This window comes from Brienomyrus brachyistius, chromosome 12, assembly GCF_023856365.1.
Source record: "Brienomyrus brachyistius isolate T26 chromosome 12, BBRACH_0.4, whole genome shotgun sequence".
In the NCBI taxonomy this organism is placed as follows: domain Eukaryota; kingdom Metazoa; phylum Chordata; class Actinopteri; order Osteoglossiformes; family Mormyridae; genus Brienomyrus; species Brienomyrus brachyistius.
The window spans coordinates 5097501-5117280 of record NC_064544.1 but is presented as its reverse complement, the minus strand read 5'-3'; the positions used below and the strand labels follow the sequence as shown (position 1 = coordinate 5117280).

The window sequence follows — 19780 nt, the reverse complement described above, 5'->3', positions numbered from 1 at the left end:
AAAAACACCACGTATTCCCTCTTGGCAAATTTTACTGCCAGAAATTTGTCAAATCTTACCACTAGCGATTTGGCTAATTTTACCACTAGCAATACCGCTAATTTTACTGCTAGTGTCTTGGTGCCAATTATCAAAATATTGACATTTCATCATTTTTAATTCTTTCTTGTTTTTCTTTTGGTTCAAAAAATAGCTCAAGTGAGAAGAGGTGAATTTAAAAAACTTTGTAATTGCATGTATTTATCTTTATTTATATATGCATATATGAAATAATCAATCCACAGGGTAGTTCACCTGTCGCTAAGAGTATTACATGGAAATGGTCAGACTGTGATTCAAGGGGTGGGAAAGTCACCAGTCCCTGTCCTTGCGTTGGCAGAGTGATTTCATTCATGGGCTCTTAAGCAAGTTCCTTCTGACTCTGCCTTGCTTAGTAAATAAAATGCAATGTGTATATGAAATACTTCACCTGCAGGGTAGCTCACATTTTTCTACAAGGTAAAATAAAAAGAAGCATCAACAGGTGTGGTGAGAGGAAGAGATATTAGCATCATTCGTGGCCCGCGGGACCAAGGTCAGCTTTAGTACAAGAACCCGGGAAAGGAGGAGGGATGTTAGCTAACAAATATCTCATTAAGGTCACGCAGCTGCCTGCTTCAAAGAATTCGCGGCAATAACATATTAGCAACTCTCTGTCCATTGTCAAGTCACTGTTAGCACGTGAAAACTTTAAACACATACAGTCTGAGGTTCTGTCCATGATTGAGAAAACCAGGGCATCTAATTAGGACAGCTAAGTATACCTCTTTGGGCCCTTTTTTTAACTTGAGAATTAACAAATGGTTAAACTGACTCCTCGGATCGCCTGCTGGTACCGTATGAACAGACGCAGCCACCCGCTGTCATTTCTCACCGTCACGGCTCGGGTGCCAGACGAAGTTCACAAACTCAGGGAACATCACCTTTGGCCAGCAAATGATGCGTGAGGACCTGGGCGCAGCAGCGGTGGGCAGACACCATAAAATCTGGGCTGATTAAAAGCGGGTAACTAAGCAACGCTGTGGGTGACCAATCAGGAGGAGCACCAAAGAAAATACGAAGCTTATTGCAGGTAACTCGCGCGGTACTCTGGGCTGTTGACATGGAAACGGAAGGGCAAATTCAAAGCTGCTCACAGCCTTCTCTGGAAAGCATGTAGGTTCAGAAAATGTCACGTTATATTAACTTTGAGAGTAGTACAGTGAACAGTGACTCACCACTAGAACTGAGAACTTCAATTTTTCGCATATAAAAAAAATGCGAAACGGCAGCGGACGCTGCCATTATATCCTGTCAGAAAATACTATATTAGTCAGCATTATGAGGCGATGATGCGTCACCCCGCATGTGTGGGTGTGGGCTGAGGTGTGTAGCAATCCAGATTTTCACATTTCCGTCCCTTATTTCTTAGTTGGTTCTTGTTGAGTTTTAGTCATTTCAAGGTGTCGCTGTTTCGTACGTTTTGTACTTGGAGGCAAATATCAGCGGGGAAAATCGTCTGCAACGTTGGCAACTTTCGGATATTTTTATGTTTGAATTTCTGTGCATAGTTGTGAAATATGCAAATTAGATTAAAGAAATATGCAAATGAATGTTTAAATCCAAGGAATACAGACCTGAAACCCCATTATGCACTCGTAATCTGAATATTCATTTCCACACCTTGTTTAGTTGGAAAAATTATCCATTGGCTATTCCTTCACTTACATATTGTTTTTTCGTAGTTCTTTTTCAGGATTTCATATACGCCCCATATAGGCCAGTATCACACCGATACAAAGTTTTATATATATATATATATACTGTATATATATTTCCTATGTCAGAGTTAATCCTGTGTAGCTAATCGGATTCTTAATTTTCATGATCATATTAATTATTATACTCAAATTAATATGTATCTACAAGAATTATTCTCGTTCTTGTTGTAGGCTAATGGTTTTAGTCTTCTTGTATATGGTTATGGATGTGGCCCAGTCATCGATTCATCTTTATGTCGCTTGCTGGTGACGGTCTCTCTGTCCAGGCCACAGACACCAGCTAGTTCCAGTCTGCCCCAGTAACAACTTTGGAACAGTGCAAGCCATTAATAACCTAGTGAACAAATGATTAAATCTTGATACATCAATACACATTATAATATTCTTTTGAAAGACAACACAATGCCAGTATATGCAGGTTACTGTAATTAATGTGTGTCTAAAGAAATGATTTTGAGGTCTAAGTCATTTTGATGCTTTTTCTTGTCGTCTTGAAATTGTTGTTCAAGACGACAAACCACTGAAGACAACATTGTGCTAATGTGCTAATACCCTCGTGCAGCTTTCATTTTAGTGAAACGGCCATTTGTCTTCACAATTCGGTAGTGGCTAAAAAGCACGAGTTTGGTGACTTTTGACGGAGGGGAACATGAACTCATGGGCTGAACATTCCCTGGATGATCAGTAGACAGCTGCCTTTCGGAAATGTCAGCGAAAGCCTCCAACAGCCAGAAGAATTTATAAAATGACAATGCTGGTGTCCCAGAAGTCACAGAATACCTTGTCCCATATATATGGAAAATTGCCAATTTTGGGGGATTGTAATAAGCTAACCCAAACCCTAACCCTAACCAAGTGTTGATGTCAGGGATGGCTCTGCTTTGAAAAAGGGCCCCCAGGACTACCTGGGTGAGCCGCCGGCAGTACAGTTTGTTTGGGGGGGTTTGCCCTGATCACCAACATCACCTGCCCAGCACCAACACCAACATTGGCAGCCCAGCACCATCAACAACACTGGTTGCCCAACACCGACACTGACTGCCTCGTATCATGACCAACATCAGCTGCCCAACACCATCACAAACATCGGCTGAACAACACCATCACCAACACTGGTTGCCCAACACCGACTGCCTCGTACCATCACCAACACTGACTGCCCAACACCATCGAAAACACCAACACTGACTGCTCAACACCATCACCAACACTGGCTGCCCAACACCATCGACAACACCAACACTGGCTGCCCAGCACCATCGACAACACCAACACTGACTGCCTAACACCATCGACAACACCAACACTGACTGCCTAACACCAACACTGGCTGCCCAACACCATCGACAACACCAACACTGACTGCCCTGCCTAGTTGTAACATTTACAGATGTATTGCTTTTCTGAATAATGCATAAATGAGAAACAGAAGCTCAGGCAGACTATAGGTTATACTGATTTTTTATATAAAGGGTTACTCTATAATTGCAGTAAAGTGGATATAACTCCAGGTGGAGCTGTTGATCATTCAGCTTACATGCATCCATCTTTGAAGAACTTCCCTAGGTCTCTCTCTGGTGACATGAAGAAGATTCTGGTGTATTTGTTAAAATTAAATTTCTTTTCGTCATTGAGAATTCATATTCCTTTACAGAAACATACTTTGTAATTTAAATTGTTAAACCTGTTTTCAGTTGATAAGTTTTTTGTCGGACTGTGCATCCTTTATCGTGATCATAAGTCAGGTTATTGAATTAGTATTTGATTGATGGATGTCTGTTATTATAGTTCCTGTCAGTTGATTGAAGGAATAGTTAATAATACTGGACGTTATCCAACTAATAGATACTTACTGTCTTTCCTCTTTTCTTAGTCTGTTCGCAGTTCTCTAGAGGAGTCTACGCTATTTTTGGATTTTACGATAAGAAGTCTGTGAACACGATAACATCCTTCTGCAAAACTCTACACGTGTCTTTTATAACGCCAAGTTTTCCTCTGGATGGGTCGCATCAGTTTATCATCCAAATGAGGCCGGACATCAAAGGACCCCTCCTGAGCCTGATTGAATACTACAAGTGGGACAAGTTCGCCTATCTGTACGACAGCGACAGAGGTGAGCACTCGCTGTTTATCTGATTCATAACTCGCCGTTTAATGGTTGCTGAGCTGCACACCATGGAATTCATGAGATGCCCCGTGCTGTTGTTTTCTCGGTTCATCACTGAAAGCATTATTTAATATAACAATTCAAGTCTACAAGGGTACATCGTGCTATAAAATCTAAAGGTGACAAAGTACTTGTCAGGCTCCCGTTTGACAGTTTTGAAACGAGTCCAAGCCGTGTGTGTGGGGAGGCAGCAAATAAATAATTATTTTACTTATAAAAATATTCTAAAGGTGAATTGTTCTTTCAATGATTTTGTGTTTACCAAGGGTCATTTTTCATTATGCAAGTGAAAATCGATTATTCTGCTACAATCAGTTCACTTTGCTTGATTATCGATCGAATGCTAAATGCACACAAAAGAGAGATGTTTCATTTTCCTTACAGCTGGGCATACAGAGGAAAGCATTATGGTATTTCCTGCTTGCTCAAAGCAAAATAAACCAAAGAAAAATATGTTCATGAATTCAAATTAGTTGCGTTTCAGCCTACTTACTGTTGTTTTGTACCATACTTTGCGGAGCTGGCATTGGGTAGTATGACGGTTTACCACAAAGGACTGAAATCACAAATGCCGAGAAGGATCATGATGTAATAAAATAAAGTTCAAATTAACGATAATAGTTCAATAAGGTAACAGCTAATTAAATAAGATAAGTTTACATAACAATCATGGCAAATATTTTCAAGCATACAGGGATTACTGAAAAAACCATCTTCATCATGTCAGCATCTGTAGTGGAGAAAGACACCTAGTGTCAATGATTACTCCGCAATCAGGTTATGATCAGTTAATAATCAGCCCATGATCAATTAATAATCGGCCCATGATCAGTTAATAATCGGCCCATGATCATTTAGTGATCAGCCCCATGATCAGCTGAGGTTCATGATCAGTCCATGGTCACTCCATGATCAGTCCTGGTTGGATTCAATTCCAGAAATGGAAGGATTTTTGTCATGAAAGTTTTTTTAAAAAGAAACCAATGCCGCCTATTTATTACCAAGCCGTTTATCTTGCCTGGAAGGCAGCCCAGGTCCCAGGCAGAGAGGGACCATCCAACCTGGCCTGACCTCTCCGTGCAGATGGCTCGCCGACCTTTTCCTCAGTGGAGGAACCACGGCGACTGTCCACTCCCACGTTCACACGAAAGCACTCCAGCGTGATCTGAATCACTCAGTAGGAACGCCATGTACCAGGATTGGGCTGTGAAATCTAACACCTGGAAGCCATCTGACCAGAAGGGCTTACGTAAGCTCCCTAAGGCTGCCTTTACTTGGTATTCAGACATCATTATTGTCATTTAATTTGATCAAATCTGTTGCTTCCAGGTTTAAATTGTTATTTAAGACATTATTTTCTTACTTGGATGGAATGATGCGCCGTCTGAAATTCTAATCTCCTCAGATATTGATTTTTTTTTTGTTTCAAGAGAGTGAAGTTAGAATTATCATCCATTCATTTATCTTCATACCGCATGAAACCAAGCACAGGATGATTGTGATTCTGGTTTCAGAGCTGCGGGAACGTCCACACTAATACGTTTAAATTTAGTAATGTAAAAATCTTCTTCCGATTTAGCCTGCCGTCCGCAGATCTTTTTTTTCCCGGAGCATAGAAAAATTTTCCCGATGTCCGACAACTAACCTTTCTATAAACGCATTACTACAGATGCTCGTAAATGTAAAAAATTTGTTACGCCTTACATCCGATTGGTTTGTAGTTAGCTCGTGGCCCTTTCCTGACTCGTTCTCTTCCGTTCAATGTCTCATTTCCTGATTGGTTATTCTTCACGGAAGAAAAGAATGCTTTTCCTTTGTTTTCATGGAAGTACGCCACGTGCGAACATGCAGGATGTACTGGACCTTCGCCACCTGACATGTTGTTTCGCTTACTTGTGTGCAGCTAAATTGCGTTTTGTGTACATTGTATGCTGTTTCTAACTTTTGTGGAGCTTATAACGAGGCTGTGCCTGAGCCAAGCTTAAGTGCAGCTCCAGCTTATGATAAAGACACCCAGCCATCGAACACGAGAGTGCACTGAAACTGAGGGGGGAGAGAGTGAGACGTGTAGTGACTCAATTCCTGGATCCCTATGTTGTCGCCTTCATGGTTCCTTTTATGTACAGCTTTGTGTTTGCGACGTTATGACGTTAATCTGCATCCAGCCCTATAAGGAGGTCCTCCAACTTAGAGAAACTTGGGGGGTTGGTGGCAGGATTGACACTCCAACCACTGCCCAACACCATTGGACTCTGATTGGACTCTGGTCCAGTCGGACTAGTGTGGCGCTGGGGTATCACCTGCCACATGGTTGCACTCAGGTTCTCCTCCCTGAGGTGGTCTGTAGTGTGGTGGGAGCAGTAAAGTGCTGTTATCTGTGCATGATCCCTTACCTCCTCTATCATATTGTGGGGGGACATTTGGTCCCCACAATGTAATATGAACATAATGCACTCACACACACACACACACACACACACACACACTCACACACACACATAAAAACCTTGGGATATTATCATGTCATTTTCATTGCTACTTCCAGGCACCGTTTTTGGGACCTTGATATGAATCTGAAAAATGTTTTTGCCAGGAACATAACACTGATTTGTTAGTATCATTTTTTCTTGGCTCTGTGAGTCCGATGAGCAATTTATTATTTTATTTTTTAAATAAAGAGAAGCCACAGTGCTACAGGGAGCCACGTAACTCTGGGCCTTCTCACCACTTGCTTGATGTAAATGTAAAATTTTGTACTTGCTGTTATTGTGTGGTAGGGCAGCGTCAGCCGTTAGCTAAAAAGGACGTGTGGCGATTCGCAGATGCATTTCATGGAGTCACGGTTCATGGACGGTTCACACGTGTGCTCAGGGGTTGTCGCATTCAGCCGCCCAGCTGATGCGTTTATTCAATGCCGCGTCGTGCTTCTGCAGCGGGACTTTTCACTAGGTCAGTCGAGCCTGACAGGAAGTACAGGTGTAGCCCTGAAGTCATGTGACCTGGCAGCTTCCAAGTCACATGACCCAGGTACACTCCCTGCTGCCCTAGGGGTGTAATGCTTATCTTCGGTGTTGCTTACTGTCCTGGAGCCTATTCTAGAGAGCATACGGCAGGAGGCAGGGGACACGCTGGACTGGCAGCCAGTCACACGCTTTCACTGCCATGCTTTGGGAAATTCGGAGATGTCAGTTAGCCTAGCGGTGTGTCTTTGGACTGTGGAAATTAGCCAGAATTCCCAAAGGGCAGGTGTAGCGACAGCACAGGAAATGGGAGGGGGCAGCAATGGCTGATTATGTAGCACTTTGCAACGATATATTTGAGTGAAAATAAAGGACTTGTCATTAATGTCTCTTTGTCGATATTATTAATTTAGACGTCACGGTAAAATAACGGAAATAAATTTTATCGGGGCGGGGGGGGGGGGAGGAGTTGGAGGCCCCATGTATTATTTTTTTGCCAAGGTCCTAGAATTGCCTTTACTCACACAACTTGGGGGGGTACAGAGCAAAGGGGAGAAGCCTGGGGTGGGGGGTGGGGGGGTTTGCCTTTGTTAGCAACATGAAAATGTATGAGCGTTAATTAATTATTTTTATTTATGCGCTAAACGAACTTTGGCTCGTTACTGCGGCAGACGTGTGGAGTTAGAGGTCACGTGTTTCTGCCGCATTCGCTCATAAATAACGAAAACCGAAAAGTTTGTGAGTAAATCGTGGCCATGGAAGATGGACGTGCAGTGTTGTGACTCTGCCAGAGCCCCGCGCTGACGACGTCGCCCTCCGGGGGGCGCTGCTTTCCTGCGGGACGGCCGTCAGACGTGAGTCTCTGCTTCATGAGACTATGTGACAAAGCAGACCCTCTGACCACGGTTATACTTCAACAGGACAGTAACAGCACTGTCCGTGTTTACCTGCGACCCGAAAATACTACGTGGAAAATCCTGAAAATAAATACAACTCCACACTAAAGTAAAAATGTTCTTGCACAAGATATTGCTCCATCATCCGTTAAGCAAAAACGTCACAATCCCATTCATTCATTCAAGAGACGCCACATTCACGTAATTTTTATTTCAGTGTTTGTTGTAATAGTTTTATTTCATTGTTAGTTATTATTGTTGATGTCTTACTGTGTATAATTTATAAATTAGACTTTATGTATGTATGTACACGAAAAAGAAACACGGTATTTGCTTCTATCCGCTGTAGGTTTTGTAACGTTTCCCTCTGGATATAAGGGGATTATTGTACTTAAACTGGAGCCGCTGTGTTCAGCTCCATAGAGATCCATGGGGCTGGGGCTACGATCCCGACCGGGGGGGTTGGGGGGTCCGCAATAAATTTAGCACTACCTGTAATGGTTTATCAGGGGGACTACCTGGTGTTTAATACCAGTAGGGGTTTAGTACTATTAGGGGGGTTTCGTAGGGGGTTAGTACTACCTGTGGCTTAGTACTAGTAGGTGTTTCATATGGGGTTAGTACTACCAGGGGCTTATTACTAGTAGGGGTTTCATATGGAGTTAGTACTACCAGGGGCTTAGTACTAGTAGGGGTTTCATATGGGGTTTCCAGTTATGAAGGTGCCAGTACTATTATTGTCATTAATTTGGTGTCCATTGCCAGTAATTGTCCAAGATGCTGTGTCCATATATGGGCTTGAGTATGATGGAATGTTTACATTTTTACGCTAAATTCTGTAGCTATTTTTCACTTTGCATTTGAAAAACCGCAAACCATGAATAGCCAAGACGTTAATGTCCTTCTCAAACGGTGGACTTGGAAATAAGAAACCTCCTTTGTTTATGTTTGCCGCACAGGCTTGTCCACACTCCAGGTGGTTCTGGACACTGCGGCAGAGAGGAAGTGGCAGGTGACCGCCATCAACGTCGGCAACCTCAAGGACGAGAAGAAGGATGAGGCCTACCGCTCGCTTTTCCAGGACCTGGAGAACAAGAAGGAGAGGAGAGTCATCTTAGACTGTGAACAGGACAAAGTCAAAGATATCATGGAGCAGGTCAGCATCACACCGGCGATGATGTGTGCGATGCCGAACCCGTTACACGTTATTCTATGTGGAATGTGACAGTCAAAGTGCAACGTTTTTGACTGAGATACGGTTCTGTTATTCGTTAGTGTGCCAAACATGGTGTAGCAAGTCCAATGATAAGTGGGTAAATGGAGGATAACGTGTGAGTTGGTGGGCTAAGCCTGTGTGTCTGTAATTGCAAGGTTGCCGGTTCAAACCCAGCCAGTTGAGGGAGGCATAAAAAAAAATTTCTCCACGGGGACAATAAAGGATTGATTATTATTATTTAGTCCGTTTTGCAGAATCTTCTTAATTCATATCTGTGTGTGTTCTCCATACTGTGTAGTTAAAATTCATAGTGAAAGCGATTAATTGTCATTGTTGACACACCACAGCAAAACGTGTCCTTTGTCTCTAACCCATATGTGACAGAGCAGTGGGCAGATATTATTTAGTACCAGGGGAGCAGGGCGTGGGGGCCGTACCTTGCTGGTGGGGGATTTGAAGCAGTAACCTTTCAGCCACCATTAGGCCTCCACTGCATCGTGCTCAAACATCATTCCAAAGTTTGTCAGCAAGTTTAAGTCAGGTCAGTGTGGGCTGACATTTACGCTGCAGTTATTCAGGAGCGTTATGTTCTGCTTTTGGCAACCTCCTGGTGAAAACTCCGTACCAGGAATACATAAATCACATTCCAACACGATATGTGATAAATAGATTACTTTGTTTACAAGTACTATATAAATCTGACTAGTAAGTAATATTTGTAACATAATTTGTTTTAATGGGGTAAAACTCAACACAAAGTACAATTTCAACACAAAGTATTCACTTTATTTGCCTGACTGAATTACAATTAGAGGCTTAGAATAAAGCACAGAAACTTGCTATTCATGTAAAGGTGTGAGTCTGCTGGGGCTGGGGGGGAATTGATTGGTATTTAAATCCAGAATCGATACCTGGATCTGAGGTCCCTTATTGTCCGAGGCAAACAGACCCATCCTGGTTGGAGCCTTAAGCCTATGACATCGTCATTCAGATCCTACTCTGTACACGTCAACGTTAACACTGTCTATTTCAATTTTGTGAAATAGTGATTTTGTTAGTGATTTTATGGATCTCAAAAAAAAAGGACAAAGACCTGCGAAGGTCAGTCTTGGTGGACGTCCTTATTGCACATATTATACATCTGTCTGTGCCTCAGCGCAGCTCTGGTGAGACAGTGCAGAATGTTGCTGTATTTTACCGAGTGTCGTTGACACGTTTCTCTTTCCTTCTTAGGTCATCACAATTGGCAGACATGTCAAAGGATATCACTACATCATTGCCAACTTGGTTTGTCTTTAATGTCCTTTGAAGCTGTGATTTGTGCAGTTATTGTCAAGCATTATTTCACACTTTTGTACTACAAACACATTATACTTACAATATTGTCTATAAAACCGTAGAAATAGTGGCGCTGTCCGTACCACCTTGCCTTCCCCTTACCGCAGGGTATAAATACTCCCAGTACGTCCCCCTTCTCTCCGCCTCCACATTCTTATTGCTGTATTTTCCCCCTGAAGGGTTTCATTGATGGAGACTTGTCAAAAATCCAGTACGGGGGAGCCAACGTATCGGGCTTTCAGATTGTGGATTTTGACGACACGCTGGTGTCCAAATTTGACCAGCGGTGGGAGGCGTTGGAGGAGAAGGAGTATCCTGGAGCCGACAGTAAAATCCGGGTGAGATGCCCTCAGGCCCGCCCGCCTTGCTGACTCCGCCTTCCCGGCTCATTCCTGACCGCCCCGCCTCCTTTCACGCCGCAGTACACCTCGGCCCTGACGTACGATGCCGTGCAGGTGATGACGGAAGCGTTCCGCTACCTGCACAAGCAGCGGATCGACATCACAAGACGGGGCAACAATGGCGACTGCCTGGCCAACCCAGCCGTACCGTGGGCACAGGGCTTGGAGATAGAACGGGCCCTGAAACAGGTGACATGCCCGCTACCGTGGAAACGGCACCAGTGGCTGGTGGGAGATGTAGTCACAGCTGCGAGGCCCTGAACCAGAGCAGTTAAAAGGGTCGTCTCTTCTGGATCCGCCATGACTGTGTTTGTTCTGTCGATTAGGTTCGCGTGGAGGGTCTGACGGGGAACATACAGTTCGATCAAAATGGCAGGAGGGTCAACTATTCTGTTAATATTATGGAACTGAAAAATAGTGGTCCTGTAAAGGTAAGCTCCCCAGTAGACCTAAATGAAACGACGTGCTTTAATTTACCTTAACGCAGAACTATGTGCACCACTGCCCCTTCATAAATCACTACACTTACATATATATATATATATATATATATATATTGAGTTGGGTTACACCAAAATGTCAGCCAATGAGGAATGTTCCCAGAACGTCAGATAACGTCATTTAAAGGTTTTTGATTCCAGTGTCAGTGGAACATTATTTCTATGTTTTACATTGTAACTAAGGTTCTGTCAGAGTCAGCGGAATGTTGTTTATATGTTTTATATTGTAAAGAAGGTTCTGTCAGCATCATGAGAACATTATTTCTATGTTTTACATTGTAACAAAGGTCCTGTCAGTGTCAGTGGAATGTTATTTCTATGTTTTACATTGTAACAAAGGTTCTGTCAGAGTCAGCGGAATGTTGTTTATATGTTTTATATTGTAAAGAAGGTTCTGTCAGCATCATGAGAACATTATTTCTATGTTTTACATTGTAACAAAGGTCCTGTCAGTGTCAGTGGAATGTTATTTCTATGTTTTACATTGTAACAAAGGTTCTGTCAGTATTTGCTCAGTAACAATATTATCTGAACATCTTTTTCACATAAAACATACCTGAAAAATATGGTGGTATAAAAAAACAAACTATTTTATAAAAGCGCCACAGGTGTCTTCTCTGAACACACCATACAGCCTTGAACCTACGACCAAAGACGTATAGGGCAGCAGTGCTGACCACTGCCCTACCGTGCCGTTCGTCTGTTTTAGCATCATTATTCTTAGTTACAGTAGTGGCGTAACATTCTGGGAACATCGGGAAATCTGGACACTTTGAACGTTTCTATATGTTAATTGAAACATTCAGTAAATGTTCCTAGAACAAAACTTGAATAGCTGGGATGCTGGATTCTCACTTACATACAATACAAGCAGTACAGCGTACATAAAAATGGGGCAGTGTGGCTCCGGGGCCTGAGTTGCCATTCTGGTGATCAGAAGGTTGTTGGTTCAGATCTCTGAGTCACAGAATGATATCATCATAGGGCCCTAAAGAAAAGGCCTTCAGCCTTTTCCAGCAACTGTCTGGCCCTGCTAACTCTACAAAAAATAAATCTATGTTTGGATAAAATTACATTTACTGCTGTGGGTAATTATATATGGTTCTGTGAAGTATTCATCTTTACTACCTTAAATCAGCAGTTGTTTGCATATGTCGTAGAGTGATTTCATATTTACATTTTTTTTTTTCAGATTGGTTATTGGACTGAGGCTGACAAAATGGCGGTGACTAATCCCGATATCCTACAAAATGAATCACTGGGGATGGAAAATAAAACTGTTATAGTGACGACTATTTTGGTAACGGCTTCACTCTTCATACGTTGAATGTGATTTATGCCGTTTACCTGTCTGCATGATGGCTCGGCTTGTCTTACGCAAAGCGCGTTTTCCGCTTACTGTTTCGTCTCCAGGAAGCACCGTACGTGATGCTGAAGAAGAACTCGGACCTCTTTGTGGACAACGACAGGTATGAGGGTTACTGTGTGGACCTCGCCGCTGAGATCGCGAAGCACTGTGGATTCAAGTACCAGCTGAAAATAGTCGGAGACGGAAAATATGGAGCCAGAGATGCAGAGACCAAAATCTGGAACGGAATGGTTGGAGAACTAGTGTATGGGGTAAGAGTCAAACAAGCCCCCCGTTGGATGATGTGTGGGCTAATCGGTCTTGCACATACATATATACGGGGTGACATGCTTTATTTTGGAATGCTTGTTATGAGATATTTGCTATTATAATTTTATATTTGGATATGCACAAAACAAAAACAAAATATATGCCTGTGTGTTGTGATTTGTGTAAATTGCAAATGTATTTATTTAATGTCCCACTTTGGGGAGCGATGACAGTAAAATGTTTCTGGACGTTTCTGAGCGCAGCTGAAAGCCACTTCCTTGTGGCCTTGGCTCCCACCTCATGTTCCACCTTTATTTCACTTTCAGAAAGCTGACATAGCGGTCGCACCGTTAACGATCACCTTGGTGAGAGAAGAAGTGATTGACTTTTCCAAACCTTTCATGAGTCTGGGCATCTCCATCATGATTAAGAAGCCCCAGAAGTCCAAACCGGGCGTCTTCTCCTTCCTGGACCCGCTGGCGTATGAGATCTGGATGTGCATTGTGTTCGCCTACATCGGCGTCAGTGTGGTCCTATTCTTAGTCAGTCGCTTCAGCCCGTACGAGTGGCACACGGAGGAATACGAAGATGGACAGATACAAACTAGCGAGTCCACCAACGAGTTTGGGATATTTAATAGTCTTTGGTTTTCCCTTGGCGCCTTTATGCAGCAAGGATGCGATATTTCGCCAAGGTTGGTCTGTCGTTCCGTTCGACTTTGTGCATTTCCGGTTGGGCCTGGCACCTTGGCGCTCGTGCGCTTACCTCCTGAAGATCCCGATGCTGCTTTGCAGCCACGGATGAAGCTCTTGGCTCTCTCGGGGGTTTATGGTTCCTTCTTGAGACAAAGAGCAGATTCAGGATGAGAGGTACCAGAGTGGCATCACATTTATGCCAGTTGGGTATCTCTTCTGTGAGCACGTGTGCGCCATGTAGGGGCCGTAAATGCATGAGGTTGCCCCTCCCTTGCCGTCCTCTTGGAGGAGTACCGTGTTTTTGCTGCATATTACCATTACATGGTAATGTGGTGCGTTAATGCCCCCCCCCCCCCCTGGGTGCTTCCACATCCACCGTCACACAGTGAAAGTTCAAGGTTCTTTTCTCAAACTGGTACCAGTCAAAGCCCAGTAGGTACAGTAGGCCAGCTTCACCGCCGGCGCCCCCTGTCTGAGACAAAGTGAAATCGGCTGGCTAAGTCAGCACCCCCTCAGAAGGGGTGACCGGCACCGGATTCGGTGCTGTTAGTGAGGAGGACAGGCCTCAGCACTGTCTCTAGCTGAGCTGCTTGGCTGCGTCCCCTGTAGCGGATCGACTGGATGTCCATGCAGTGTGTGTGCTGAAACAGTCACACAACAGTATTACGTCACGCTTAAAAGATAACCTGAGACCAGTGATTTGAGTACTTGTTGGGTTTGCTTAAAATATAAGCAGAGCTTCAAGCCATACTTGAAGGATTGTAGATGTTTATTTTGCTAATTTTATGGCTGCAGATACTGTGTTTCTATTCATCGATATGTTTGTTCTCAGAAATGCGTGATTTAACCTGAATTGATTACTTATTCATTTGTGCCTCACTTTCTAACATGAACGCTCTGCCTTTTAGAGATTTGTCGTAATCCATTTCGCGATATATATTTTGTTTGTTTGTGCCAGCTTCCATCTTTCAGATTAATATGCTGTTCTTTCATCCTCTAGAGGTCAGCACTGAAAAAACAGAAATGTCAACATGCTACAGTAACAGCCTGAAATCATCCCATTTCTCTGTACCGACGTTGTCCTGTAATGTGCGCTGTCCCATCATCATACAGAAGTAGTTCAGCTTCGTCACATGACCTGTGTCCAATCTCATCTCTTTGTTGAGGACCTGTGCTCTTGTAGGCCATTCTTCCATTACTTGGTGTCAGTTGCTTGACTATGTCTGACTCTATAGTTCTGTCACACCGATTCTGGACCTTCTTCCCAACAACTTGCTTTTTATTTGGCTGTAGATAAGAACTCATGTTTACAGGATTAATACTTCAGTGATCCTACCTTGATTATTCAGTATTTTTTTCTCCAAATCATTTTTCCATATTTTGTTAGAACATAGCAAATAAATGTCCTCTGCTTGTTTCTTTTGAAGATGAAGAATGATTTGTACTGCCTGAATCCTCTAACTCTCTGGCTCTCGTTTGACTCCTATGAATCCATTTCACACTTGTTAATAGATCCCTCTCTGGCCGCATTGTTGGTGGGGTGTGGTGGTTCTTTACCTTGATCATAATATCGTCCTACACGGCTAACTTAGCTGCCTTCCTGACCGTCGAGCGGATGGTGTCGCCCATTGAGAGTGCAGAGGACCTAGCTAAGCAAACTGAGATTGCTTATGGAACTCTGGATTCCGGCTCGACCAAAGAGTTTTTCCGGGTAAGGAGACTTTGTTGTGAACATGAGGTTCTCCTTAAGAGGAATGTGGAAATCATAGGGGTTGAGAGTTTGCTAATGCTATGGTGCATTTGTGTTGTATGAATGTCGCGTGTTGGGTTTGTGTGGTTTATATGTTGTTCTCGTGCTCTTTGTGGGATGCCTAGATCAAGATCAGCGGAGATCCAAGTCAAAGAAAATGCAAATAGGATTTTTAAAGGAGTCCCTCGTTAAATCATAGCCAGTGTGAATGAATTTAAAACTGAGGAGATATACACGTCTTCCGGCGTGTTCTCTGTCCACCATGGCCAAGGCACGCAGTCTTTGGTTGATCACGATGAAGCCAACAGCTTTCCAGGAAACCTGGAAATAAATGAGGGCCCATTAGTGAAGAGAAGAAACAGCACAAATCCAGGGACAGTCAGCGTGGAATAATGAAGAACAACGAAAAAGACAAGATTAGCTTATTACTGACTGGGGCGATGGGGGGGGTGTTGGGTGAGAGAGTAAGGGCACCAGAGGAGCTGGAGAAGCAGTGTGGATGCTGCTATTAAGCAGTCAGTAGTACCAGTGAAAAATGCCAGTTAGGGTGGCTGAAGAAGCGTCGTCTCATAAACCGATATACTGATCTTCATTAATCCTGACCGCTGTAAGCAGCGAGAAATTGGGTGGTTGGATTAATCAACTATGTAGTACTACAGCTACTACTTTTACTATTGCTAATAACAAAATAATATCAAATAATAATAATAACAGCAATGAGAAAAGAACCTGTTTACTGTGTTATACTCAACATTTAAAATTTTTATCATTGCACAAATCCTACCTATAGGCCTATAGACTATCTGAGAACACATCACATTAACTGTACCTTTATAATGCCTATATAATGCATTCGTAGAACATTCATAAGCAGCATGTAAGTATATCTTAACATGTCTTAAAGCATTGCATTCATAACCTTTTCAATGAATAAGATAAGACAGCTTTAATAAACAAGATTATGATGCTTGTTAATAATGTATATTGCAGTTGTCATATGTTGTTAATTACATGCTGCTTATGTATGCATTATGAAGGTGCACTGAATGTTTTATGAATGCATTATGAAGGTGCACTGAATGTTTTACGAATGCATTACGAAGGTGCACTGAATGTTTTACGAATGCATTACGAAGGTGCACTGAATGTTTTACGAATGCATTGCGAAGGTGCAGTTAATGTAAATAGTACCGAAAATGATTTGCTAATATTAACAAAGCTGAACCTGTGTGTTGTGTGAACGGTTATGAACATGGAGAGATAAGTGGCCATACCATGGGAGATACTATCTCTGTTATCTATATGTAGCGTTTGTATGTAGTGTCATGGACATAGATTATGGGGGGTTGTGAGCCCCACCCAATTATCAAAACAAACCAATACAACCCCTTGGACCCTCTTAAATGGGTGGAGACCTCAACCCCCCCCCCCCCCCCAAAAAAAAAAAAAGTGATTATTACTGATTTCGACAACCTGCATATTGTATGATTTATGCTTAAAATATCACATGCACACACATTTACATATAGACACATATTTATTTTGCTCTCCTATGTTTATTCTTTAACCACCTTAGGGGGCATTTTGCATGGGGGGGATTTTCATGTGCTGATTCATAGTAAGACATGTGACTGGAATGAAGAAGCAGTTTCCAAGTGGTTCATTGTTTGTTTGTTCACATGAACACATTCACCACACCTATAACAAAAAGGACTTTATCGGCATATTCCTTGTATTGCTGTGCGCTATGCAAACTTAAACATAAAAGTAGATGTGAGAGCAGTGGCGTTTAAACCAGTATAAAATGACTACATCGGATAAGTCCTCAGTTTTCCTCCAGAGATCATCTTCACACAACTGCTCGTTCAGATGGCGGTGATAGATCAGGGCTCCCACACCTTGGGTCAACTTTGTAAATCTTTAAGAAAGTACTCTGGAGAAAGTCATCTGTAGCCGAAAGACCTGCATGGGTGATTGACTTTCACATCTAGCTTAATTGCTGAGACGTTGAGCAGATTGCTCGCTGGAGAAGCTGCGGGGGAGATGGACTGGATCTGCTGGGGCGAGACAGCATCTCAGGTGCCCCCCGTCACGTGAAAAACTCCAAGGGACAGACATGTTATCGAGAGCGCAGTGCCATGCTGAACTCAGGCGTTTGGGTTTATTTAACATCAGAATTAAAATGTGGGTTAAATTATGACAACAGCAATCTGCAATTTTTAATGGGAATGCAGGCGAAGCACTTTTTTGCTTAGATTTAATCTGCCCTTAATTAGGAATCAATCTGTGCTGATTTTATTTTAATTAGTGCAATTATATCGAAATTAAATTGTGCTGAGATATGTTTTTGCCCAAAATACAAATTGCAATACTTGTAAGAATCTGCAACTCGTTAATCTTAGAGAGAAAACATCCACATCATTTCATAATTTGATAGACCATGATGTAGAGTGCTTAGGATTAGGGTCACAAGACGTTTCTTTTTAAGTCTTGCCTTTGTCTACTTGTTACGTATAATAGCAATGATAATTGTAGTATTTAAAAAATAGTTGTTTTAGTAATGCTTATCAGGAAATTTCATGGCTCTGTGTGTATGTGTGTCAGTGTGTGTATCTGTGTCTGTGTGTGTGCGTGTATGTGTGTGCGTGTATGTGTGTGCGTCTGCATGTGTGTATGTAAATAACTTTGAATCTCTTGGTGAGTGTTTGGTACAGCATCACTGAGTGCTGGAGCTCTGTGATTAGCGGAGGATTTACCGGGGTAGGGGGGACCTTCTCTTTCCTCACACAGCGCTCTAAAATCGCGCTGTTTGATAAGATGTGGACCTACATGAAGAGCGCGGAGCCCTCGGTGTTCGTGAAGACCACGGCCGAGGGCGTGCTCAGGGTGCGCAAGTCCAAGGGGAAGTACGCCTACCTGTTGGAGTCCACCATGAACGAGTACATCGAGCAGCGCAAACCCTGCGACACCATGAAGGTCGGGGGCAACCTGGACTCCAAGGGCTACGGCATTGCCACCCCCAAGGCCTCCTCATTAAGGTGGGTGGAATAGTATAACAATATGTCCAATGTTGTTATGGTATCCCACCTACCCTGATGTATCTTTGCTCATGTGTTATGGTTTGTATAAGGAGATGAGGTAACTTCATGTTCTGAGCCGAACTGAATAAATTAAACATACTTCCTAAATTTATTTAAATTCTATGGAAATTTATACAAATCTTAAGAATTTTCACGCAATTTTCTATTTTTAACTAATTGTAGCTATACGTTATATTCGTTGATAGCTGAATGACTTTACAATTGCCGCATCCCTTTTATCCAGACTTACACAAGTCTATCTGAAAATGTCCTTGTGTGGAGTTTTGTCTTACATTGTTTTAACGTTTCTAGGTATGTTTCCTTGCTGCTTCTCCCTTCGTTCCCTCCTTTGATAGCTTTGTTCTGTCTGTGATAACAGTCGGTAGAGAACATGAATGCTGTTTTATGCCCGTGTGTAACCCTTGCAGTACACACTCATTTTTAACGATGTTAGTGAAACGTTCTTTTTGGGACGTAATCTGGCCAGTGGAAGAAAATATTCTATATAAAATGGTAAAATGTGTGGCACTGCTTTGGTTACGAAAACAAAACAGGCAGGATTTAATCAAACTTATGCTTTGCTTTCATTTGGGATTAATTCCTTATAAAATTTAATATTTGGTTCACATATCCTTCATTGTAATAACTATGGATATTAAATTGATATGATTAGTTATTGATCTCCATTTAAGGGAACAAGACTTGAATTTAATTGGACTGCTACCAAAAGATGAGCTACAAAGTAACCCTTTTTCCAGCAGCCCTGACACTTAATAATGCAAAACTATACAGAAGTATGTGAAGGATCTGAAGAAAAGATATGAACGATCGGACATTTTATTGTCTGCTACAGTCGGCAGAGGTGTCATGCCTTTGAAAGTCACTGCTTATCACATGTCAAACTGCATTTTTATGTACCGGAATATTTTGCTTATAGTTTAGTGCTTAGACCTAATGTTGATGCATCTTATAATGATCAGCCATTTTGTCCTTTGCTGCTCTTTTGCTTAGTGGAGTCAAACTGCAAGACAGTGTTGTTTGTTTGTGTGGTATGTTTGGGTTATGGACACTTTACTGTGAATGACAGAGTTCCCCATTGTTAACACCCTGTCTTCCATATTGTTTTACTTCAAAGGTCTGCCACCTCTGATAAGCCGTGACCTTGTCACCAAGTCGTAACGCTGGTGGACAATCTCCAGACGCACTAACACTCTATCTGCTGGATGTAGTTCTTGTGTGACGTAACTGCCACAATGGGACCAAATAAACCCTTAACAAAAAAATCCCAACAAAGACAATGACAGCGACACGATTGATAAGTCACTCACCCCTGTCTCACGAGTATGTTTTATCGTTTCAA

The 19780-nt window shown here is 42.5% G+C and overlaps 1 protein-coding gene across 10 annotated transcripts in view; it reads left to right on the top strand.

The window, feature by feature from the left end:
- The window catches only part of gria2b (glutamate receptor, ionotropic, AMPA 2b), a 33053-nt gene that overhangs the window by 8379 nt on the left and 4894 nt on the right, over positions 1-19780 (top strand). For 7 of the 10 annotated variants that reach the window (XR_007381305.1, XM_048971170.1, XM_048971177.1 and 4 more), the window contains exons 3-13: positions 3673-3912; positions 8782-8978; positions 10272-10325; positions 10556-10714; positions 10799-10966; positions 11104-11208; positions 12470-12577; positions 12691-12897; positions 13222-13589; positions 15103-15301; positions 18131-18378. Coding sequence is in view for 8 of the 10 variants with exons in the window: in XM_048971170.1 (XP_048827127.1) it covers positions 3673-3912; positions 8782-8978; positions 10272-10325; positions 10556-10714; positions 10799-10966; positions 11104-11208; positions 12470-12577; positions 12691-12897; positions 13222-13589; positions 15103-15301; positions 18131-18378 (2053 nt within the window). In the remaining 2 variants the exon portion in view is untranslated. Of the gene's footprint in view, positions 1-992; positions 1112-3672; positions 3913-8781; positions 8979-10271; positions 10326-10555; positions 10715-10798; positions 10967-11103; positions 11209-12469; positions 12578-12690; positions 12898-13221; positions 13590-15102; positions 15302-18130; positions 18379-19555 lie in introns of those variants that run through there. The other 3 variants (XR_007381306.1, XM_048971175.1, XM_048971176.1) reach the window with 2 other exon arrangements.